This window comes from Paroedura picta, chromosome 16 (assembly GCF_049243985.1).
Source record: "Paroedura picta isolate Pp20150507F chromosome 16, Ppicta_v3.0, whole genome shotgun sequence".
Taxonomy (NCBI): domain Eukaryota; kingdom Metazoa; phylum Chordata; class Lepidosauria; order Squamata; family Gekkonidae; genus Paroedura; species Paroedura picta.
Genome location: NC_135384.1, coordinates 27,867,438 through 27,892,932, shown reverse-complemented (window position 1 = coordinate 27,892,932; position 25,495 = coordinate 27,867,438). Strand labels below are relative to the sequence as shown.

At 47.2% G+C, this 25,495-nt stretch overlaps 1 protein-coding gene across 2 annotated transcripts in view; it reads right to left on the bottom strand.

Moving 5' to 3' along the window:
• Positions 1-25,495, bottom strand: part of FBXL20 (F-box and leucine rich repeat protein 20) — a 51,114-nt gene that overhangs the window by 18,733 nt on the left and 6,886 nt on the right. For both annotated transcript variants that reach the window (XM_077315198.1, XM_077315197.1), the window contains exon 2: positions 8,448-8,509. In XM_077315198.1, coding sequence (XP_077171313.1) covers positions 8,448-8,509 — 62 coding nt within the window. The remainder of the gene's footprint in view (positions 1-8,447; positions 8,510-25,495) is intronic.

The following is a 25,495-nucleotide window of genomic DNA, read 5'->3' as shown; positions in this document are numbered from 1 at the left end:
AAGACCCCCCAGTCTTATTCTACTTTTGCAACACCGAAGACTCATCCCTTATTTGTTTTGCCATATTTAGGCACAGAGCTGAAAACACGGTCACCCACACTTCCCTTTCAGATCAACTGGCCACAGTTTTGCTTTCACTTTCAGATCTCTCTGTATCAAAGGATCCTAGGATGAGTTAGGAAAAACACAGATCTATAGAGTGAATTTCCAACAGCAAGGGTAGATAATCACTCCCCGTAAAGTCGCCCACAGTTAGTTAGTTAATATATAATCAAATAATGATCCCACCCAAATTAATACATGTAAAATCTCCAGAATCATTAATTGCCAGGCTGGCCATTTATGATCATTAATAATCTGTTGCTTGACCCTAAATTCAGCAACCTGCAGAATTTGTTTACTTGTCTTTTGTAGAGCTTTCCACAACCACACTGTTTATCTAATCAAATCCATCCACTTGTAGATGCTCTGCTTGAGCAATATCACTCAATCTTGCATTAAAATTGCCAGCGATAATTAAATTGGTCCTAGGAAATTCACGGCATATATTTTCTATACAGGTTTCTACTGCCATCCAATTTCGATTTAGTTAAATTATACTGAGGGATGAGGGAATATGCAGTACGATGACTAGAAAAGTACTGTTTCCTGTCCAGATTTTCAATGCCATAGCATTCAGTGCCGTGAATACATTTTCAGCCTTGATCCATTTACCGTTAGGTGGAGGAAACAAAACATGCCGAGTCATCACTAGCTCTCATTTTTTGACTTATTTACCGATAAGCAAAAGGAGACCTAACCAGAGAGAAAACCATCCTTGGTAGTCGATGTTTCTTGTTAGTGTATAATACTGAATTGAGTTAGACATTGTCTAACCTCAAAGGAACTGAAGAATAGCCTACTCCACAATGTTCTATGAGCACATCCTTAGTATGAATTTAGGTTGATTTGGGAGGAATACATCTAAGGGGACAATATTATGACCAAGGAGAATGTTAATATTGGAGACTATTCTGGGTTTCCCCCCACAGTTTTCCCGTGCTTGAATTTGGATCAACAGCTCTCTTGATCTAATTAACTTGGGCAGTATGTACAAATAAATTGTTTTTTGTTTTTTAAGAATTTCCATTAATATTATTATAACTTTGCCTAATCCCTGCAAGTTTTCCTAATTTGTGTTCAGTATGGTGCTGTTCCTCCACTGGAAGTTGGCTGAAGAGAGTCAGCAGAGAGCACCCCTCTCTGTCTCTGTCTCAAAGTCGATTGATGGGGTTCTTTTATTCATCAGTATTTTGCCAATGAGACTCTACAGAAAGTTACACCAGTAAACTTGGGAGAACTGATCACTTAAGTACTTGGATTACGCAGAGGCTACTGAATAATCCAGGATTTAGCAGTTTCCTCAGCAGGGACAGAAAGGCTATTTTATTCCTTTGGACTAATTCATTCAAAGCAGAGAAGCTGTTCGGGAACTCAAAAAAGCAGCAGGAATGCTTCTCTTGATTTTCAAGACAACAAAGACAAACCAAGAGTTAGCTGCCTAACCTGCTACGTTCAACTCCTTGTCTTGACCTGTTTGACGTGGTTTATTTAATTGGCGTTTGCTGATTTTAGGTAAATAAAATGATGCAAATGCCTGTTTGGTGATGGTTATTGTCCTCCTGATACAGTACAGTAAAAATAATGCCCAAATGTTGTCCATAATCAACCGGTTGAATGAGAGAGAGAGTTCATTTCCCAAATGTCTACCTTCCTGGAGCGGTTGTTCTAACCTAGGCGTAGTCAAACTGCAGCCCTCCAGATGTCCATGGACTACAATTCCCATGAGCCCCTGCCAGCAAACGCTGGCAGGGGCTCATGGGAACTGTAGTCCACGGACATCTGGAGGGCCGCAGTTTGACTACCCCTGTTCTAACCCCTTTGCCCTGCTTAATGACAGCGGGCAGCCTCTGGATTTTCAGCTATTGTGTGCAACCCTTTGTGGTCCGCGCCCATCAGTGGCTCCTTCACTTTATGGAGCTCCTCAGTCACTTTGGATTACGCTGCTCTCCATCCGAGCTCCAGGGTCTTCTTCTGACACCTTCCAGCAGTTAATCAAACAATGTGCTCATCTCCTTCCTTGCTGCCTGCTGACATTTCAGATGGTCCTTCGGTGCTGCTCTCTGGAACTCTATAAACTCCTCCGATCTACCATCGATTCTACCATCGATTCAATCTGCCATCGATTCTACCATCGATTCAATCTGCCATCGATTCTACCATCGATTCAATCTACCAGCGATTCTGCTGGGCTGCTGCCGTCCCTCCATACTGATTCACAGCAGCCCTTCATTTCTCTCAATGCAATGAAACCCCAGGGCTCATTCCAGGGTCGTGTGGTCTCTGCTTCCCGGAGGGGTGAGAAGTTTCACGGGGCAAAGGGATCTGGTTTCCTTGGCCGAGAGCGCGCTGGAGATTTATCGCTCTCATTCATGTTTCATCAGCTGCCCATTCTCGACGGCAGGCCCAAAAGGAACGAGAGGCCACTAATTATGACATTGTTTGCTGCCAGCTGGGAAGACCATGCTTCTCTCTGAAATTCTCCTCTTCTCCTGCAGAACGTTTCCCTTTCTAGGGATGTGACCCCACCATGCCGCTTCCTAAAATCACGTAAAACTCTGGTGACTGATCTAATGTCATGATGGGGGGGGGGGGCATTCGGCTATTCCGAGCTTGGGAGGGGATTAAGCCGATTACAGATCAGAGAATCTGATCGGGTACCAATATAACTTAGTCTGAATAAAAGGCGAATTCTTCAGCTGTTAGTTGGAGATACTCAGTTATATTCAGGGCGGTGGGAGATGACCGCCCTATGCTATCTCAGCTGGGGCCGGCTCCTATTGCAGCTCGGTTTAAACTGCGCTAGAAGAGAAGCCAGCTCAAGATCAGCTGGGGCAGGGGTAGTTGAGAGCGCCTTGAACTTGATCCGGAACTCTACATATTTGTTCAATTTCTCAAAGAACTCCAAAGGTTGCCGTTTTCTCCCTTATCACTGTAGTCCCCACCCATTACGTGTAGGGCCTGAGAATAATTTCCCATGGGTCAGAGGAACTGCAGATTATTTTACCCTTCAAGATTCCAAAGAGGGACGGATTGGCAATTGTAAAGCTCTGTCCTTATAGAGCTCTTTCCAAGAATACAGACAGATAAACCACCTTAACCACGGCCTGGTCTCAGCACACATAATGCTCAACTACGGCCGGCACAAACCGCGGTTTGCAAACCCGGCTCAGATCATGATTTCAGATGCCGATCTGTGTCTGTTCTCTCACTGTTTAGCTATTCAGATCTTGTGATGAACCGCGGCTGAGGAAAACAAACCATGCTCAAGTGTTCGGCCTGCAGATGGCCCAGCTTTTGGAGTCGCTGCGCTGTTTCAGTTGGCACCAGCTTCCTTGATATTTGGTTCCTATTACAGAAGGCTCGTGGCTCGTACGACTCAATAGCTGTTTTATTCTAGGTCTCTGCCTGGAACCCGATCCTCATCCTAAGCCCATCTGGCCACCCTCTCTTCTTTTAATCTCTTCTTCTTCAGAAATAATTCTTCAGTGCCTCCCTTGAGCCAATGGTCTAGACATGAAGGCAAAATCCATTCCGACGCTCACACTGCTCTTCCTGGCTGCGTTTATCATATCCTTCTGGCCTAGGTCTCACTGAAATGGTAAAAACCTGGAATCCCAGATATATCAATTCAGACTGCAAGTGTCTGAGTGTGGACATACCCCGCCCAGCCTCTGTAGAAACTAGAGAGTTAAAGGAAAGGATCGGCTAGAACTTTCCCCTCAAATCTCTTGCTTTATACAGGGAGAGAACTCTTTCTGACAGGGGAGCCCATGAGTGAAACGGTGAGGAGAGGGACCATCTCTCTCTTAGCTAACTTAGCTGGATGCAGAACTTTACATGTATCCTGGTGTGAAATAGAATGCCAAGTCACAGTCTTATCTGCAATCTCTCTGCCCATTGCAGAATGAAACTGGCTATTTCCTTGGGAAGAGCAATAATTCCTCCCAGGCAAACAGCCTACTACTCAAGTGGTCACATTACTCCTAGATATGTGAAGGAGGAGGAGGAAGTTTTTATACTACACCTTTCTCTGCCCTAAGGCAGGGGTGGGCAAACTGTGGCCCTCCAGATGTCCATGGACTACAATTGCCATGACCCCTGCCAGTGTTTGCTCATGGGAATTGTAGTCCATGGACATCTGGAGGGCCACAGTTTGCCCACCCCTGCCCTAAGGAGTCTCAGATCAGCTGACCATCTCCTTCTCTTCATCTCCCCACAAGAGGCGACCTTGTGAGGGAGGCAGAAACGAGGGAGTCCCGAGAGAACTGTGCCTGGCCCAGGGTCACCCCGCAGGCTTTGTGGGGAGGAGTGGTGAATCAAACCCGGATCTCCAGATTAGAGTCTGCCGTTCTTAAATTCCGTGCATCTATCCCTGCTCAGGACAGTGCTGGCAGGGTAACTCCTGCCCTAGTTCTCCCCTCTGCCTTCTTCTGGGGTTTCCGACACACGATGAAGTGGCTTCAGAAGGGGAAAACAAGCCTGCAGTGTCAGGCAGGAGCAATTTCAATTAGTAGCCACCCGTCGTCCACGGCACCACGACTGAATGGGAGGAAAATAATGCTTTTCACTCGACACCCGCGGACACGAGACGTCAAGACCTTCCTTGGGGCGAGGGGGCGAGAACCGCACACAGCAGCACTGTGTGAAGACACACCGGCCTTTGTCTTGCAGAATCTGATGCCCATTTACAAGACCGTCCGCTCGATAAGGCTCTCTTTCAGAGACGACCCTGCCCAACTGCGTTCATGCGTTTCCACGGGACGCACTCCATAAAGCCTCCATCTCTCAGAACTGTTACTTCTAACAGTACTTCTAAGCCCTTCCACGCTTATTAAGCTTGGCTTTATGGGTCTGCAAAAGCAGAGCTGGGCTAAGCCCCGAAGGCGCAAATCAGTTCCAGGAGGGGAACGCAGGAGACGTTCCAGGAGGGGGAAAATGCGAGTCCGCACATGTAAGGAGGTTAAAAAAAAGAGAGAGAGAAGATACTCTCCTCTTTGCATTCCCCTCCAAGCCCATCATTGGCCATAAAGGGGGGGGGGGGCAGGTCGACATAACCATATATGGTCATATCACCCAATAATTTTTTTAAAAGATATATAAAATTAACTCCCACCCTAGCAGGGAGACCCTTCTGGGACCCTCAAGAAACCCAGTTGAGAAAGCCTGCACCAGATTAATAAACTTCCAGCAATGGAGACACAGATTCCTATTATTTGCCCCGCAACGGCTTTGGATATAACGTTATGCACTTATCTAATCCTCAAAGGAACCCTGTGACAGTCAGCTGACAGAGTCTGATGGCCCAGGGCTAGCGCAGCTTGCGTCACCGCGAAAAAGATCCCCCACACCCCAAAGCAGAACTTCCCTTTCCCCACCATCCTAGACTGCAAATGTGGGGTAAAGTGCAAGAAGCCAAAGAACTCAGAATTTGTTTACTACGGTGGACGCGAAAAGTGTGTGTGTGTGTGTGAGAACTGAAATTCTGAGGAACTAGCACCAGTCATTTAGGACAGGGGTAGTCAACCTGTGGTCCTCCAGATGTTCATGGACTACAATTCCCATGAGCTCCTGCCAGCGTAAACAAATTCTGAGTTTGCTGGCAGGGGCTCATGGGAATTGTAGTCCATGAACATCTGGAGGACCACAGGTTGACTACCCCTGATTTAGGAGACAGAAACAAAATCTTCCAAATCAAGCAAACAAGCTTACAAGCAAGAGATGACTTTCCAGTCCAGCTGATGCTCTATCCAAAAGCCAGTATAATGTAGAGCCCTCAACCTTTTTGACGCACCTCTGGCATTCTGAGCCTGCGTGGTGGGCGTCGCCACAAAATGGCTGATGCAGGGGGTGGAGTCAGCCCCTCTGGCCCTGCCCACTTTCAAAAAACCCGTGGCAGGCAGCAAGGAGACCAATTCCTTGTCTCCATCAGGAGGCCTTTCTGAATCTACGAGGAGTGCTTAACTTGTATTGTTTCCAGGACCTGAGCTAACTAGATTGGTAAACTTGTCTTACTGGCTCCCGGACTCTCTTTCCAGACAGAAGCATCTGCCACTGGCACCTGAGCAGGCCAGGCTGCTGTTTGCCGGAATACCGATGCAAGCCACCCCGCAGGAACTGCTGACATTCAGTCAGGGAAGGTAAACGAACTGGTATAACTTGCAAGTCTGGAGTAGAAAGATGGCAAAGTGAGCGTAGGAGCCCAGGAATACATTCTATCGGCATCCTCGGTTTCATCATGACATGGTATTTGGGGAAGGCTCAGGTGAATCTCGCCCGGCGCTAGAAAAACACGCTCAGTTTCTGGGTTTCAAAATGACAGGTTGCTGAGGCCAACCCTGAGACTTAAAAAGAAGAAAAGCCCTGATCCCGTATTAAAAATATAGAACAGAATTAATTCTATTTCTCACAGTCTCTGAAATCTAGATATCAAGATTCAAGAGACTGACTTAGCTTAGTTTGTCTATTCTGTGGAAGCATCTGGGATTTTGCAAAGTGGAAAGATCGGGGCCCGGCCGGAGCTGGCACCGTTCCGCAGGGCCTGCAAAACGGAGCTCTTCCGTCAGGAATTCCAGTTGAGGCCAGTGACAATTTCTATTGCGCCCCCAGAATCCCCTCCCACTTAGATATGCCCACAGGTTGTAATGTTACCTGTGAACAAATATTCTACTGTTGCTTATGTTATGGTTACTGTTGATGATGCCTCATTGTTGATGATATCATTACTGAGCCTATATTGCATTCTGTTACGCGATTCATGATCTTTGGGAAGCGGCCCGAGCTGCAAAGGAAGGCTGCATTTAAACGTAACAAACAAACAATCCAGGTTTCATTTCCTTTGCCCTTACCGACAGAGCACTCGGCTCATTTAAAGCACCTTTAATGCCACCGTTCTGCTAAGATACCCCAGGCTATTAAAGACAAAATAGAAACTTAGGGGGAAAAAACGTAATTTGGAACGTTTTTCTTTCTGCAAACAATTTTGGGCTCCTCTGGGGAGAAAAGCAGCCAACGATGTTTGGAAATAAACGCGTAGAAAAAAAATAAATGGCCAAAACAACAAAAGGAACGCCACGCTAGAGTCAAACATCATAATAAAAACAATCCATTTTTAAAAAGCGACACAAAAAGCAGCAGGGATATTAAATAAACAGTGTTAAGGCCAAGCAGCGACTGAGCTCCGGAATGCCGACAACAGGGGTGGTCAAACTGCGGCCCTCCAAATGTCCATGGGCTACAATTCCCATGAGCCCCTGCCAGTGTTTTCTGGCAGGGGCTCATGGGAATTGTAGTCCATGGACATCTAGAGGGCTGCAGTTTGACTACCCCTGGCCTACAAGAACAACAGCTTCTCCCCGGCTGCTGACAAGCAAGCTGTGATGGAGATAAATGGACTTATGGGGAAAAGAGTCTAGAGGGCAGAGGCAATGATTGAAAAAGGTACTCTGCCTAACACAGGTGACAGAGGAAGGTGAAGCATGGCCTCAGGTGAAAGCCAGGCTGAATGAGGTATGCCCTCGCCGGAAGACGTAGATCTCCTGGGCCCAGGGAATCTAGGGCTTTAAAGATCAAAATCAGCACTTCGACTTGGCCCAGGAAATAAACAGGAAATCAGTGAAGATGGTCCAATGCTGGTATCTCTCTTGCATCAACTGTGGTTTCCAAACAGCTGGGAAGGATTACCAATGGATTATCAAGGACCCACCAAAAAGAACATTAATGTCCCTTCAAAGCTAGAAATCTCTCCCCTGCCTTACACACACGCACCCCCCCACACACACCCCTTTGGAAGGCAACCCCCTTCAGCTGGTGGAAGAGGCACACAAACGCTTGGTAAGCCTGAGGATTTTGAGCTGCGGCGGCTGGCTGAAGGTGAAAACCCATAAGCGGCCAAAAGGCAAAGGTACACCCGTTTGATGTGCGCTCCAGTCTCGCTGGCTTTAACAGCCCTGCTTGCTTCCAACGAACTCTTGTTATTTTTTTCGTTGCAAACAAATAACAAAGGCGTCAAAAATCTCTGGGGCTTTCCCTAATCCAAAGAAAGCAAAACACCATAATGGTCTTCTTATCACCTGTGCAACTGAGGGGCACAGAACTGTGCTATTTTGGGAAATGTCAATGCATTGCGCTGAGGTGCTGAAAAATGTTACAGAATCCAAGCACACTGACCCAACTCATGGCTCGAGACTGTCAGGATTTGTACAACTTTGCTTGCCAAGTTGCAAAATACGGGGATTTTTTAATTTTTGCAGCAAACCAAGGCCTCCCCGTTCATGCTGACGTTGCCTAAAAAAAAAAAAAAACCCACACACACAGACTAGCATTAAACAAACCAGAAGGCAGCTTACCGAAGCAGGAGTTCTTTGGGGAGTTTTTTATTGATCGCGGCCTCATCGTTATTTGAGAACATCTGCAAGGGTAAGAAAAAGCAATAAAACACATTTAGCCTTTTGCACGACCATTACGGATCATTACTCCTGATAAAAAACAGGTTAATGTGACGCAGGGGAGGTTTTAGCACAAGCAAATCCGAAGAAGCAGAAGCAAAACTTTACAGGCGGGAGGGGGAGAGATTTGGGGAACCTGAATGAGTGGCGTTTAAAGTCTGCTAAACCTTACCCTGGGTCACCCCTCTCAGAGGGCTTTTAAACTTGGTTTTAAACTTGGTTTCAAATGTATTGTAAGCTACAGTGTTCGTTTTGCATTCTGTAGATGTCAGTTCCGTTGTATGGCGTAAAGCCAAAAGCCATCGCAAACAAGAACAAATGTGAAACAGCAACAGGTAAACAAAACACGAAATCCATACTGATACCAAGCCCTGTTACAAGTTATTTCCATAACAGCAATTAAAGTTCATCATTTAATAAAAGCGATCCTTTGTTTAGTGGTCCAGCTGGGTATAGAAAAGGATACCATTTTGCTGGCCTAGTCTTCGGGTACTAATTTGGATCAAATTTTCTTGGCTGCAAGGGCAAACTTTGTGGGAGATTACTGGTTCCTCATTGTGATGCCTAGGACCAAGCTCACTAGCAATCCTTGGGGCCTTTTCTGCTTTCCTGACAATCTTATTCTGACTTTTGATTTTTACCTGCTCTCTCTCTCTGGCTGAAGGGAAAGTGGAACTTGGCTTGGGTCAGGAAGCATATCTGACAGCACAAGGAGTAGTTTATACACAAATGACATCACAGGCTTGTTTTTTTTTTTTTTTTTAAACGATATCGTCATATTTCGACTCGTCTCTTTGGGACTTCAAGCAGAAGTCTTCCTTAGAAGTACCAAAGCTAAAAAATGACAGAGGCACTCAGACTTGGGCTTCCGTGACGGAAGCGGCTACATAAAACAAAACCCCATATGCCAAATGAAGATCTTAGTATCAGGTTTACAATTCATGCATTTCCTTTAAAAGCAACTTTCTCGCCCTTTCCCCTGTCCTTGAAAGTGGGGTGTCAACAGCCACTGAAATCAGACAGATTACAGAGGGAGCAGGTAAAGAAAGATTTCTGCCAGCAAGGAGGCAGAACATCTCGCCCTCCCTAGCCCATCCCAAAACGAGAAGCAGAATGTAAAAATCTGCAAAAATGAATTCATGGAAGTTGGTAGAATTTATTCTAGCCGCAGAATAAGAGCTTTACTTGTGCATCCCCTGTTCCTCTCAGAGTAGAATAGTCCACAGGATGGTATGTCCATACCTACCCATGCTAAAGGCTAACATGGCAAATGGATTGTACTTTTAGCAGAACAAAAACATAAGAAGCTCTCTGACATAAATAATGCCATCGTTCTACTCTGAGAGGAACAGGGGATGCACATGTAAGGAGAGAGAAAGAGAGGGGAACATGCAGGGATATACTTGGGAATTATGTCTGCATTGGATATTTATTTATTTATTTATTGATAATGTTTATATACCGCCCTCTCCTGAGGCTCACTTTGTTTGGACTTTTAGGAGATTAAGCATCGCACAGATTTCAGCAGAATGTTGTCTGTGAATTTCATCTTATGCACACAAACTGCATACGCTGACTGGTGAGACAGGGCTTGTGAATGTGTTTTGAGTAGAAAATGTTAATGCATGTAGCTTTTTATATAAACAAGGCACCTGATGCACATATTTTTAAAAAATCTCATCCTCAATAAGGAACTAATACATCAGCCTACGGCCAGGAAGCTCATCACATTCTGCTTCGTACAAAAACAAATTCCTGGCGTGCACGAGAACTTTTCTTCGCATATTTGATTTTCTAGGTGCGTTTGAAACGCACTGCACTTGGAGGCACATTCTGCCTCCTTGCAATCTGCAAGGGCACAGCTCAGACATTTGTGTGCCGCCTCTGGGATTGCCAGCCATGGCCTGCATAATGACCGCTGCGGCTAGCCAGAAATGGAGTCGGCTGCTGGAGAGATCAAGGGGTTTGCAACTTCCTTGACATTTCTTTCCAGCCTGCGCTCCAAGGATAGTTGGCAGAACTTGTGGAAGTTTGCTAGTTGTATATCAGAGAACAGCTCCCTTTTTCTGTATGCCCCCTCCACCCACACTGATAATTCATTAGACTAGAGCAGATTCTTTTCAGACTTTTGACTGTAGAGGAGCCCCTGAAATAAAGCTTCAAGCTTCGAGGGGCCCCGGAAGTGATGTCAGCTGGCCACACCTCCCGGTCACGCCCCCTAGAGGTGAGATGTCACCGGAAGTGACATCACCGCCTGTACTTTTCGCCCTCGTTTCAAGAATGCAGGAGCTGAGAAGATGGCTCAGATCTCTCATACCATGTCACAACCAACTCTCCCCCCTTTGATTTTTACACCCATGGCCTACCCACCAAGCCCCCTGGGCAGAGGCAGCCAGTTCCGCAGCTTGTGACCAAGTCGATTAAGGTCGGAGGGGAAAGGCCACGGACCCCCTCTGGAGCTCACAGGGGTCCAGAGACCCCTGGTTGGGAATTCCTGGACTAGAGAGATCTCCAAAGCTATCATAACTGACAATACAGCAAGGCAGGATTTCTACCCAGAGATACATACCCGCAATTTGAAAAGGTGGAAGGGAAAACAAGGATATGACACGGACTCAAAAAGAACTGAAAATGCAAGGCAGCCAGTGCGATTTCACAACTCAGGAATTTTTCTGTTCCTAAGTCGACATTCAGTCAAACATACATACAGTGTCTGCCAGCAAGGGGGGGAAACGACTAGTCAGCTCAGGTTTTCCCTCACTTAGAATCCTAGAGTTGGAAGGGACCTCCTGGATCATCTAGTCCAACCCCCTGCACTATGCAGGACACTCACTTACATGCAAATGTTTGAGCACGCAGATACTAGGGATCAGATGCTGTTTAACTATCGCTTGTTTAACTACAAGCACAAACAAATGAAAGGTTCCGTTAGCATAGAGGTAAGCTACAGTGGAACGGGTTATAAGCATTTCCTGGAAGGCTAAAAAAGTAACACAAGCCTGTGCAATTGTCTCAAAACTTGACACTGACTCCTAAAAAGGATGATTGGATTTTGACCCCAGACCTGCGTGCACTTTTTGGCTCTCTTGTCTAGACTGTGCCACGGAGACGACCATCATATACCACAGCGTCACGCTATTCCTTCAGTCTGGTTTAAACTGGGCTGCGGGAGAAGCCGGCCCCAGAAATTCCCGCGCTGCAGGGAGCAATCTGCTAGCTTCTTTTCTGATGCACATGAGATACACTCTCAGCACAGAATTATATAATAGCGAAGAGTGGTGAGCCTAGCCACATATCATAGGAGGTGGTCTCCAAAAAGGATAAAATTTACATATATTGGTTGGGAGCCATAATGTACAGATCCCATTCAACCACTCAGCTACACTTTATAAAGATATTTTTTATATAGAGTGTATTATTCACAGTTCTGACACTGAGGAAGACCCAGTAGGGTCGAAACGTGTTTGGTCTTATGTGCTGTTAGTTCTGTATAGTTTTTATGAAGTTTTTGTTCTGTTTTTAATTGTGCACTATAATAAATCAACAAGTTTTGCATTATTTTATTGTACAGCTCAACTCCTGAGTTCTTAAACCCTAGCTGAGCTTGCGGGGAGAATCTTCCCTCTAGGGTCAGCTCCCCCGGCAGACTGTGTGGGGCAGTCGAGTCTAAGTCGGTCTAAAAACAGATGTAGAGGCATTTCTCGGTCTAGTAAATTTCTACGGAAGATTTGTCGGTTAGCCTTTAAGCAACTACTGGACTTTTGCTCTCTTCGGCAGAAACAAAAACTAAGAGACATTATGCAAGTGTGCACAAGCATCGGTGGCGAGCATATTTATCCCTCCCCCAATTTATGGCACAGTTTATACAAACCTAGTTAGGAAATTGCCTGTAAGGAAAGAGAATACAGGAGGGGCTAGGACCTTAGATCCCCCCCCCAAATAAGGCCAAATATATAGAACTAACCCACTTTAATCCTTTATTCCCAGAATTACCTGTCATACCATATGTCTAATTCGGCCACAGTGGTTTTAAACCCCTGGGGAACACCAAGGGCTAAACATCTAGTCCAGGGGTAATCAAACTGCGGCCCTCCAGATGTCCATGGACTACAATTCCCAGGAGCCCCTGCCAGCTAGCAGGGGCTCCTGGGAATTGTAGTCCATGGACATCTGGAGGGCCGCAGTTTGACTACCCCTGATCTAGTCTGTTAAAAGAAGGCAGGGAACGAAGAATTCTTCAGGGTTGATAAACCACCGACCCGGGTGTCATCCTCATTTTGGAAAGAGAGTTAATGAAGTAACTGATTTTGGTTCTCGGCTCTCCACAAAGTCAGTGTTGTGCTGTGATCAGAGTGCAAGGCAAGGATCCGGGTGACTCAGGGGCGAATCATTACTCTGCCACGGGGAGTTGTTGGGTGAGCCATGCCCGCTCAACTCGGCCTACCTCAAAGGGCTGTTGCAAAGACAAAACAAGAGGAGAACAGAACAAAGTAAGCCTCTCTGCATCCCCACTGAAGGAGAAGGACAAGGGGGGAATTATTTCATGTAAATAATAATTAAAAAAATAGATACCCTTACCAAGTACTTAAAGCAACAGCTCCCATTCCTATATTTATCTGAACAACTTTCACACCCTGGAGTATAAGGGAAAGCGACACGCAGGCAAACAAATGATAATGTCAAATTCCTACGGACAACACTGCCCAGATTGTGTTGTGTTCAATCGCAAACCAGTTTGGCACAACAGCGGACAGAAGAACGGGGAGGTTCACAGCCCTGCCTGAGCAAGGTCAGAACAGATACTGACTTGTTGGCAAACACAGCGGCTTCTCAGCTGAGAATGCACTAGGGCTTTTGTCTTTAAAAACAAAAACCCACAACTTATGGAGGCCTGTGAGGATTACGAGGACCGGTGCCAAAAGCAGCAACCAGAGAAGCTACCAGCTTGGAACGAGGACCTCGACCACATCACACCACGAAGCACAAGACTGCAAAGAGAGGCTCCCTTTGCTTGGAGCTGAAGCCGTGTCCTTCCTTCGGCCTTGTCCTGAAACATTCGGACCTGGATCTGAAGAATTGTGCATGCACACCAAAGTTTATACCCTGAATAAAAATGTCTTCGTCATAAAGGTGGCCCAGGACCTAACATTTGTTCTGTTGCTTTAGGCCAACATGGCGACCCACCTGACTCTACACTCAGACCTATGGGACCAATTTTGAGTCCAGCAGCCCCTTCAAGACCTAGAAATTTTTATGCGAGGCCCGTGCTTTCGTGCGCACGCACGCCGGACTCTAAATTTGCTTTGCTGCTTCGGACCAACACGGCTACCCACTTGAATCTATTCAGACCTACAGTTCTCACCTGGGGGGAAATGTTGTCCTTTTTTTGAATTTAAGAAGAATATGGCGGAACGTCCCCAAGTTCCATACGCCTGAACTATCGAAAATATCGAAAATGTCATGAAATGAAAGGCACTATCGTCCGAACTGGAATGAGAGAGGGATTAGTCCACTGCAGGCAAATCCACGGGTCAGGACCAGACACGAGGCCAAACTGAGAGTGGTAATAAGGGAATGCGTCTCAGGTTCACGCGCTCCTTTCTCTCGGCGCTCCAGTGTGCAGTGCTCCCCTCTCATTTCACCGCAAGCCGCAGTTCACGCCCAGACCAAGAAACCGTGGCTTGCCTCGCTCTGCAAACCACTGGCCTTTCCGGTTGTCAGTGCAAGCGTGAATCCGTTTGGGTGCAATCGCATGCCGCGGTTTTCCAACAAAAGGGAGAGAGCTGGAGCATGGGAGGAGCAGAGGAGCCTGGCCCGTGTGCCACAAGCGCACAACTTGTCAATATGTCTTCATGCCTATAGGCAGGGGGGAAGTGTGCGGGGAGGGGGGCGGGGACAGCTGCACTTCAGTTTCAAATAAGCGTGCAATGTTGGTGGAATTGAAGTGGATCCCTGAAGACACGGCAGGACGAACAAGAGGGAAGTTTCGGTAACTGCTTCCCACGAAGCTCTCAACAATTTACAGGCTCGGAGGCCAACCTTCTGCAAACCGCACAGCAATAAGAACTCCACACATTTGTAAATTCTGCTTCCAGCAGTGGTATTCGTCTGGGATAAGCCGTACACAGCCTGTGATTCACGGCAAATTTATTGATAAATAATAAATACAGTTCAGGCCAGGAGTTCCCGGCTGTCCTCGGACTTTCTCCTGCATCCATATCCTTTTTTGCAGCTCACTTTAGGAAGGGGAGGCCAGACTCCGAGGGGGGGGGGGGGGGGCTGGGGAGCTCCTGGAGTGACAGCTCATCTCCAAATAAGAGATCGGTCTGGAGACAACGGCGGCTTTGATGGGTGCACCCCAATGAAGCCCCTGCCTTCCCTAAGCTCCGTCCCTAAATCTCCACGAGTTTCCCAAACTGGATCTGTCAACTCTCCTTTATAATCTGCATATTAAATCTCCCTGGGAAATGGCTGCCTGCAGCCTAATGCAGCCGCCGCTGGTGTGCTCTGTCATTAGCGGCCTCTCTTGTTTGCTCCGAGTACCGGCATCAGCAGGGCCTGGGGAACAGAACACAGATGATTATGCACACCAAGCACTTTTGCCCTAACACCCACCAGCTCCCGGCATGTATGGAAGAGCAGCCGCTACGTTCTCGGAGAGGTCAGAAAATGCTGATGGAAAAGCGGGTGGGGGGGGGGGTCAAAGGAGAAGCTTGTTGCTCCTTTATGACCACCCCACTCCATCCCCATGGTGTAGTTAGTAGATCAAACAATCTGATCAGAGAGACCAGGATCCCGATCTCCAGCTCAGCCCCAACCCTCGCTGGAGGACTGTGAGTCAGTCGCTGCCTTCCTGCCTAGCCTGCCTCGCAGGGTCGTTGCGACGCTAAATGAGTAGGGAGAGCTTTGTAAGCACGGGGAGAGAGCCAGCGTGGTGCCGTAGTTAAGAAGGGTGGTTTCCAATCTGGCGAGCTGGGTTGGATTCCCCGCTCCTCCACATGCAGCCAGCTGGCTGACCTTGGACTCATCACAGTCCTGATAGTTCTGTTCTGAGCGAGCAGTCCCGCCAGGGCTCTCGCAGCCTCACCTCCCTCACAGGTTGTCTGTTGTGGGGAGAGGGAGGAAAGGAAGCCGATTTGAGACTCCTTTGGGTAGAGAAAAGCAGGATACAAAACTCAACTGTCCTTCGAGCCACACAGAACCCCTTAAAAGGAGGATGGGTTGCAATAAATGACCTTAATTGTTAGCAAGAAAAGAACACTAGGATGCATTCTAGGACTTGGTCGTCCTACGCTGCTGAATCACAGCAGGCAAAGAAAGAAAAAAGGAAAGGGAGCAGGCTTGGGCAGCAGGTCACCCCTCTGTGGGCAGATAATGCCCGCCTGGACCATGCCAACCCAAAGTATGTTTTATTCATGTTAAATGTGCGGGCCAACGCAATCATGCTGGGAGACTAATAATGGAGGCTCCCATTCCGGTTACCAGGCAGAAAGGCAAGGCGGCTTGATTTAAAATTAATAGCGCCCGCCTCCTTCTGCCTTCGCAGTTTATATCCATAAACATTTCAATGCCTGAAAAAAGTTCACAGCAGAGTACAGATTGCAGAAACGTAAAAGCAAAGTAAGTCCAATTGGTCTACCTCTTCCGAGTTTGCGTGCAGAATTGGAGATGTGAAGAACACGTAATGTACAAAGACGGCCAAGCTCTCTTGGAAGGCTAAACTTTCCGAGCTAGCGTTAAGCACAACAAAACGTGTACAACGCATCGCACGGAAGTCCAGTGAGAAAGCATGATCCGTTTTTCCTCCCAAATATCATCTGTTGCGGAGGCTTTAATTAAATCCTGACCCTGCTGTGAATTGGACTAATGCAAACTGCTATTAATAAGAGTTTGGAAACATAGGTTGAAGTGTTTTGCTGCTTACTGAGAAATCGCTGTTTGTTCTCAGAGAAGATTTAGGGCAAAACTTCCAACTCCCTGTTCTGGGCAACGCGGAACAAAAGGCCAGACGACGAGACGGACAAGAGGTTGTTCCAACTTCTTTCTTGCTCCCATTCAGCCGGGCTCATTGGTAAAGTCAGCACTGCTGCCTAACTTTGGAAGGACCTTTTCTGTGGCCACACTGTGGTTCTGCAGATGTCCACGGACTACAAAGCCATCTCATCATGCAAGAGTGCTTTGAGCGGCTTTGCCGGACCGTATTTGACCACCTCGATAAGGAGAGAGTCTCGTGAACAGATATTTTGAGCACAAGGAGGTCTTCTTTAGTTGTTGTCTTGCAAGTATGGCTTTCGGTTTCCCAGCCATTAGAGTCCGGAACAGTGGACTCCTTAAGGCAGGGGTAGTCAACGTGTGGTCCTCCAGATGTCCATGGACTACAATTCCCATGAGCCCCTGCCAGCATTTGCAAATGCTGGCAGGGGCTCCTGGGAATTGTAGTCCATGGACATCTGGAGGGCCGCAGTTTGACGATCCCTGCCTTAAATTAAAGAAAATGGGATCTAACGACCAACTGTCCTTCAATCAGTTTGCTATTCAGACCCAAACCCGATTAGCTTCTGCAAAGTGCTCTCCTCCAAACTCTGGGACAAAAGCCACTGACTTCTTCAGACCATGTGCTAAGTCTTGATTTGGCATAGATTTCTTGATTGGGCATACAATTAACAGGTGGAAAGAGGAACTGGTTGGCCACTGTGTGAGGCAGGAGGCTGGACTAGATGGACCACTAGTCAGATCCAGCAGGAGTCTTCCAATGCTCGTAGGAAGGCCTCGGCCTCTCTGCCCTGTTGCTGGCCCTCCAGGGGAACTGTCTGGCCACTGGGTGAGACAGGAGGCTGGACTAGATGGACCCTCCCTGGTCTGACCAATATTGCAGCATCACTGTTGTTAATTTTATCAAGCAGTGACTCCTCAGAAGCAGAACATTTTCCACTGGAACATTTCCTGTTCATCTCTGGGCCTAATGCATCAGAAAGGTCATATTCTGGATTTAATTTTGCACAGAGGAGAGATATGAACCTTTGTGCCCTTCAGACCTCTTCTGATTGTTTCTTCCTTTCAATCTATTAGATCTCCTGTGCCTCAAACACGGTCATTCTTGGGCTGCAGCCTGCCCAAGAGGGTAGGAGGACTTTTACTGTATTAAAAGGTGTAGAGCAGGCTTTCTCAGCCAGAGTTTTGAATCCAGGGCTGGTGTGAGCACCTGGGCGTTGCCAGCTATGCCCCCTCTCCTCCCCGGTAGTGGGTATTAGTCTTATGCACGGGGCTTGTGTTATTTCGCCTGTTCGATTTGTATTTTCATATTGTATCAGTATGTCCTTTTAATGGGGGGGTTTTAATGGGATTTTTAATGAGGACCTTGTGACCCACCACAAGCCATTGTATGGGAGTGGTGGGATATAAAACACATAAATAATTAAAAAAAAAACCCTGGGGGTTTCCTGATGAGCCTGGAAGGGTTTCCGGAATGGGCGAGAGTTCGTTAATTAAATATGTGGTCATGCCGACCCCCCCAATGGCCAATGATGGTCCAGGAGGGGGCAGAAAGGGGAGGGCCCCTGGGTGGGCTTGTACATGGCTATGCTTCCCAACCACATCCTGCACAATCGCAACACTTCTGGGCTTTCTCGATGCTTGAAGAATTGTTTCTCAGCAGTAAAAAACCTCAGAAAGGCTGGCGTAGAGATATGGGCTTCTCACAGCTGCAAGAGGATATGTAGGAGCTCTTCTATGAAGAGAAAGTTAGTTCTTTATTTCAGGTGCCCAAAAAAAGGCTTCTAGAAAATAGCTGGCCCCTTCAGGTAAAGGTAAAAAAAAAAAAAGAAATCTCCCTAGGTAAGCTTGAAATTTATTTATTCATTATATTATATTTATATTTATTTTATTATATTTATATACTGCCCTCCCCGGAGGCTCAGGGTGGTTTTCATAGAACATAAGAACAATACATGACTGTACAATATTAATAACTAAGAGTTGTAACAATATAACAGTATAACAATATAACAGTATAAACAATGCAACAGTGCAACCAAGTCCAGAGCGCTCTGGCGGAACTCTGAGGGGGGGGAGCGGGGGCCCCTTCAGTCACTGTTGATTATGCCTGGTCTCAACCAAATGCCTGGCGGAACAGCTCCTTTTTGCAGGCCCTGGCTTTCAGCATTTGGGGGTAGGACGGTCTTGCATGGGCCATGAATTCTGTACTGAGTGTATTATTTAATTCCCAGGCAATGGCAGGATAACAGTCCTTAAACAAACCCAAACCAACCTAATCCGTTTCAGAAACACAGCACAGTGAGTTAGCCTCTGAACCACAAGGCCTCCTGAGACACGATGCAACGGAGATATTTTGTTTAGATTATTTTTAGGGAGACTGATCTAGATCTCACCAGCTCAACCCCTTGCTGGGTGCGTACAGTTCATTTGCTTTGTCTTCAGGGTCTGCATCGGGGAGGCGTCCTTCCTCCAGCGGCCAAAAAGGGATCTGGCAATAAACTGGAATTAATTTTTAATCTCTGAAGCAGTAGCACGTCCTGAACTCTCCCTCTGCCTGGGTCAACCAGAAGGAAAAATAAATAAATCGGTAACCAGTTATGTCAAGGGGGAAACCCACAGCACACAGATGTTGGATTAAGACTCTAAGCCACCGGGACTCACTCCATGGCTTGGGCAGGGCCAGATCTGCAGTTGGCCTCAATGAAAAGAGCCATGTTCACTTCCATTCTTGCAGCTTGGGTGTATTCCTCCAGTGGAGGCTATTTCAAGGTAGGATCCGCTAACCGCAAGCCCCACCAGGCAACCCCCTTGCCTGCTTTCCCTGACGCACTGGAGAACGTTCAGAAGAGCCAAATGTGCTTTCCAACCTACAGAGCTTCACTGGTCTAAATGAAGACTACACAGGAAATGAACTGAAATAAAAAGCTTTAACATACAATTCTAGGGTTCTGAAAAGCCACGTGACTCAGGAGCAAAAATAAAAGCTCCGGGAAAGTTTTAAACTAAGAGTGAACGTAGGCAGAAGGGATTGTGTCTGAGCTCGGCTCTTGTGGCCCGTTCCTGCTTGCCCAGGGAAATGCTGATCGACACTTTGGGGTCAAAAGGCAAATTTCCTCCAGACCAGACTGACCAGGGATTCAGGGGGGTTTTCTTGGGGGGGGGGGAACGACGACATGGAATTGGGGTCACTGTGGGTGGATAGGTAGTTGTGAATTTCCTGCATTCTCAGTGCTTCTCAACCTTCCTAATGCCACGACCCGTTAATCCAGTTCCTCATGTTATGGTGACCCCAACCATAAAATAATACAAGGGTTCTTTTACAGAAATGAAACCAAAACTGACCCATGGCGTGAAAGTCCATTGTCTATGATTGTATATAAATTGTTTTTTTCCATTTTCTCAGTTCAGTTCTGCCTCTTGTCCCACCATGCTGATCTCGCTCTTTTCCGCTGCTCCCGACGGATGAATGCTCTATCTCGATCTACCTTGCAAGGCTGTTGCGTGGATGGTGCCCCCCCCCGGCCAAGCTGCTTGCCCTGCTGGGACCCCTGTGAAAGGGTCCAACCCCTCCAAACGGTCCTGACCCCCAGGTTGAGAACCACTGCTACAGGGGGTTGGACTAGATGACCCTGGAGGTCCCTTCCAACTCTATGATTCTATGATTCCAGGAAGAGTCACAACTGTGTGTGGGGGAAATCACAACAGTACTCTTCAAACAGCTTGAATAAATGCCACTGACATTTGGAAGAGAAAGGCATGGTGATATAAATATGTCCCTGCTGGCATTTGCAAGGTTATTAACGCTAGGTGGTTAAGTAACAATGACTGTATGTGAAAAACCTCCCATAGTAAAGCCCAATTGTGTAAATATATACAGAACTCTTCCTCCATAGAAACCTGCTGCTTTGGCCCAACCCGCTGGACACTGCTCTGCCCCAAGGGTATTGTGTGGCTCAACACACTTGCAAAGACCATCAACCCAAAGGAACACCGTAACTGGAAACAGCAGGAGTTCACTAGCAACGTAAACGCAAACAAAACATGTGGCAAAGTGTGAGCTTTTGTGAGTCACTGCTCACTTCATCGGATACAGTTAGAAATTGTAAGCCCAACTACCCTTACACCCTGGAGAGAAATCTTTTGAGGGCTTAGAATCCTAGAGTTGGAAGGGACCTCATGGGTCATCTAGTCCAACCCCCTGCACTATTCAGGACACTCACAACCCCATCGCTCATCCACTGTCACCTGCCACCCCCTTGAACCTTCACAGAATCATCCTCTCTGTCAGATGGCTCTCCAGCCTCTGTTTAAAAATTTCCAAAGATCAGTGGCAGCATTTCCTGTGGTGTTATCAGGCGTGATGCTTCTAATGGCTTGTAATCCATCCTTAGGGGCGATGTCAGCGTACAAAGACTTAACATCCCGGACAGAGGGCCCTGACGGGGCTCTTGCAGTTCCACAGAGCTCTTCCACCAGGTCTACAGTTGAGGCAGGGGCCTTTAAGATCTGGGCTCCCCCCTGCTGGGCAAGTAAGACCTGACTACCCCCATTAGCCCCCTGAGGCCTCTTACGTCCTTTACATTCTTTGTGAACAGGGATGTGGATGGGCTCTTAACCCACGTCCAATTTTCTGGGTTTTTATTTTTTGGATTTTTGCTTTTGGGGGTATTTTACTGTGGGGTTTCATCTACTGTTAGCCACCACGAGCCGGTTACGACAGTGGCAGGGTATAAATTAAATTATAAATAAATAAATAAATCCACAGCGGTTGGAATGCTGCTGTCAGGCAGAGAGTTAACTGACTGCAGTGCCTGGCTGAAGTCCTTGGGGTGTGTACAAATTTGCCCCTGCATGCCTGTGGATAATTTCTTCGTAATTTTGCAGAGTTCTTACTAATATTCCTGTGCGCGGTACGAGGATAGCAGCCTACAGAAGCTGGCATTTGGAGTGGATATGTGGTTTTAGTTGTCCATTATTTCAATGGCTTCTCCCCCTGTCAGTTTGTTTTATAATACCCACATTGTTTTTCAGCCTGCTTATGGCATTCTTCTCTGTGGGGCTTGAGACTGGGTCTTGGACAGGGCTTTTGTCGACCGTTTCCGCTTGGGCCTGGCGGCAGAAGCACCTTCTCTATGAGTTGAGTGTGGCATTGTAGCCATTGGGGGGTCCAGGTGGAGTCCCCCTTTCTAGGGTGTTGAGTAGGAGGTCATGCTTGTATTGTTCGCCGGACGAAGGGTGAGGGGGTGGCTGTTTGGCAGTAGGGTACTGAGGCCGTGAGGAGCTGTCTGTCCGAGGGTGCTCTGTTCTGCGATGAAAGTATCCCTTTAAACGTAGGCAGCGGGAAAAAGACTCCAGGCCTCCACAGAGCCGCGCGGTCTGTGTGGGTTTAGTGGGGCAGAAGGATAATCCTCTTGAACGGACAGATTCTTCTGCTAAGCTGAGGGTATCCTGGGAAAGGTTAACGATATTGTCGGCACAGCTACAGTCGCGACGAGTCAAAGGCTGGGAAGCTTTCGGTCCTACTGCTTCAGGACAGAAGTGAGTTGCCTGTTGTAAATCTCCTCTGAGAAGGGCCCATGGAATCCAGTGAGCTGTTCTTTGATTGTTTTCTGTTTGTGGCACAAGATGCTAATCCAAATTTCAGGAGTTTCTTGGAGAGCGCAGGACACAAATGCTCCCCATAGCAGATTGCAGTGGGGTTTTTATTCTCAGTCCCTTTGGGTTAATGTTCAGTCTCCTGCGCTTGGGGAGAAGGATTACGTCTGTCTATGCCCGTGGAAGTTACTTCACAAGGCGAAGGGATTTCCATTCTGTACTGCTAAATGGGGTGTCTGCCATGGAGACGGATCAAGAAGGGCAGCCGTGTTGTCTGTCTGTAGCAGCCAAAAACAGCAAGACGGCAATATATGTTCAAAGGGAATTTAGCGACTGGCTACCTGTTTAATATTGCGATGTGCCAAGACGGGTCGCCCTGTTAACTCTTTTCTGTAGCAGTAGAAAAGAGCATAAGACCAGCGGCACATTAAAGACTAACAACATTTGTGGCAAGGGATGAGCTTCTGTGAGTCACTGCTCACTTCTTCAGATACTGCTGGAGTGTGAATCCATCTGGCATCTTGGGAGAGTGGAATGACTTCAGATGCTGAATGACAACTGCAGGCAAATGACTAGCCATCATGACTCGATGAGGTGTGATATGCAGGGGGCCAGGAGGCACGGAGAGATCAGCATCGGCAATGAGACGGGAAACTGAAATACCGACAGATCAGCCAACGTATCTGCCGAGCCCTACAATGAGCTCAAATCTGCTCCATCCCCTCTGACAGGAATACTCACTTGAAGGATGTACAGCAGCCACTTTTGCAACTACCGATATGTTGTGAAAGATCACTGGAAAGGCAAGAGATTAGAAAGAGAGACAATAATGAACTGATAATGAAGGTCGAGACAATGCAGCCTCCGGGACTGAACAGAGACACCGGCTTCCTGTCTCACTGCCGATGCCTGCCCCCCTGCCTGCATAGCACACCTGATCCAATCCCATCTGCTGTTGTCATTCGAGATCTGAGATTACTCCACCTTCAAGATATAAGGACAGATGGACTCACATTCCAGCTGTATCTGAAGAAGTGGGAGAAGACTCATGAAAGCTCATACCCTGACACCGTTTTTAAGTCTTTAATGCGCCGTTGGTCTTCTGCTCTTTTCCTACTGCTACAGAAAGACTAACATGGCAAGCCATCTTGGCACATCACAATACTAAACATGTAAACTGGAGCTAAATTACCTTTGAATATAGATTGTTGTTTCTGCTCAAGACTCCTGAACCTTGGGGAGCTCGGATGAAGGGATTCCCTTCTGTGCCTTCCCATTCTCTCCCCAATCTGAGGCACAGCGAGTCAGGTGAGAGAGTCAGATGGCCAAGGTGCACAGCAAAACAATAAAAACCAGTATGACCCCATTAAAACCCATTAAAATTAACATTGACACTAAGCATTAAAAGATTGCGATACAGAGTTCTAACCTCCCCCCCCCACCCCCTGTCCAACTATAGACAGTCAAGAGCTCTTCCTCGTTGGGGGTGAGGGTCCAGATGCGGAGAGATCTACTGATGGAAACTCAGGGACTCACATATATTTCCCAAAACAGCAAATGTTTCTAAATTCCTCTGGAACCGGATTCATGTCCCAGCATCGCCCATATCTAGATTAGCCAAACGGATTGCCCGCAGTGACCAAGCCCACCCACCATCTAAAAAGGAATCTACGCTCTTGTTCTTCATTATTATAAGCCAACCTGGGCTGTACAGAAGCCAAATCATTAAGGAATTTACACACGTTTGTTCACCTGGGTTAACTCTGGGAGCATGGCCCTTTTCACTATCACAAGCGGATGGAAATCATTTGCAAAGCCCTGGAGTCCTACTTATTTTATACGAAGGCCCCTAACCCAGTCAAAAGGGTAAGGAGGCAGCCTAGTGAGACATTCTCTCTGCCTTGTTTGCTTAACTGCAGCCAAAGTGACTATTTTCTCCGTAGGAGCCACACCTTCGGGACAGACATTCTTCACATATGCTCTCACTGTGGCACAGAAATCAGCCAGCTCCTGCCGCCACAAAAAGGGCTTTCGTTTGCAGTGAAACGGCGACACGTGAAGGGAAAGAAGGAAAACAATATTTAATGAACAGTCCATATGTTATCAAGTGTGTCGCGATACAAAAACAGGCAATTTCCCAGCATATTCCCCCCACACACACACAAAAAAAAGCATTTCGGAAAGCCATCTGCAGTTTAAAAGATTATTTATTGCGTTTGACAATCGTTTAGGAACACAAATCTCATTAGATGGGGAAGGGATTTGTGTCTCCAGCTCCGCAGCTCTCAAAACTTAAAGCAGGCTGCACCGGGGAGCCAGACTCGGTGGCAAAGGCTCATACGTAAGGCAAGTTGAAAGGGTCAGTCCACAATAAGACAATGCGCCCTAATGAGTCACAGGCCTGAAGACTGACTCTTGCTTTTAGCAAGGGCTGGGCACGTATACAGTGCTTTGACAAAGCAAAGGCAAACTCTGCTTGAAGCAAGCTGAACCTAGAAAAGATGATATTCCAGCTTGAGGTGGGTTAGTCTCTTGAGTGAGGCACAGAATAAGGACCTCAGGAGAGCCCTGCTGGATCAGACCAAGGAAGGTTCATCTTAGTCTACCCTCTTGTCTTACAGAAAGGCCAACCAGTTCCTCTGGAGGGTCAGCAACAGGGCAGAGAGGCTGGGGCCTTCCTAAGAACATCAGGAGAGCCCTGCTGGTTCAGACCAGGGAGGGTCCATCTAGTCCAGCCTCCCAACTTGCACAGTGACCAAACAGCTCCTTAGGCGGCTAACAAGAGGGCATAGAGGCTAAGGCCTTCCCCCTGATGTTGCCTGCTGGCACTGAGTTCAGAGGTTTAGTGCCTCTGAATATGGAGGTTTCCTTTAACCACCATGTCTAATCACCACTAATAGACCACTCCTCCATTAATTTATCTAATGGCCTTTTAAAGCTGTCTATGCCTGTGGCCATCACTATGTCATCTGGTAGGGAATTCCACATTTTAACCACTTGCTGGCTAGGGAAGTGTTTCCTCTTATCCATCCTGAACCTACTGCCCATCAGCTTCACGGGACTCCCTCAAGTTCCAGCATTTTGGAAGAGGGAGAAATAGTCCTTTGTCAACCCTTGCCACCCCATGCCAAATTTTAGAAACCTCTTAATCGTCTGTTTTCTACACTTAAAAATCCCAGACGTGTTGGCTTGACCGGATCTGCAGCCAGGCTCCAGAAGCCTGCTGCTTGCCCCTGACAATTTCCAACCTTTGTGTGTTTTGAGCTCCATTCTCTCTCGATTTTGAAAAGTTCAGTTAGGCAAGCCGGAGAAATGCTGACTTACTTGAGCCAGGACTAGAATAGCCTTGAAACACCGTC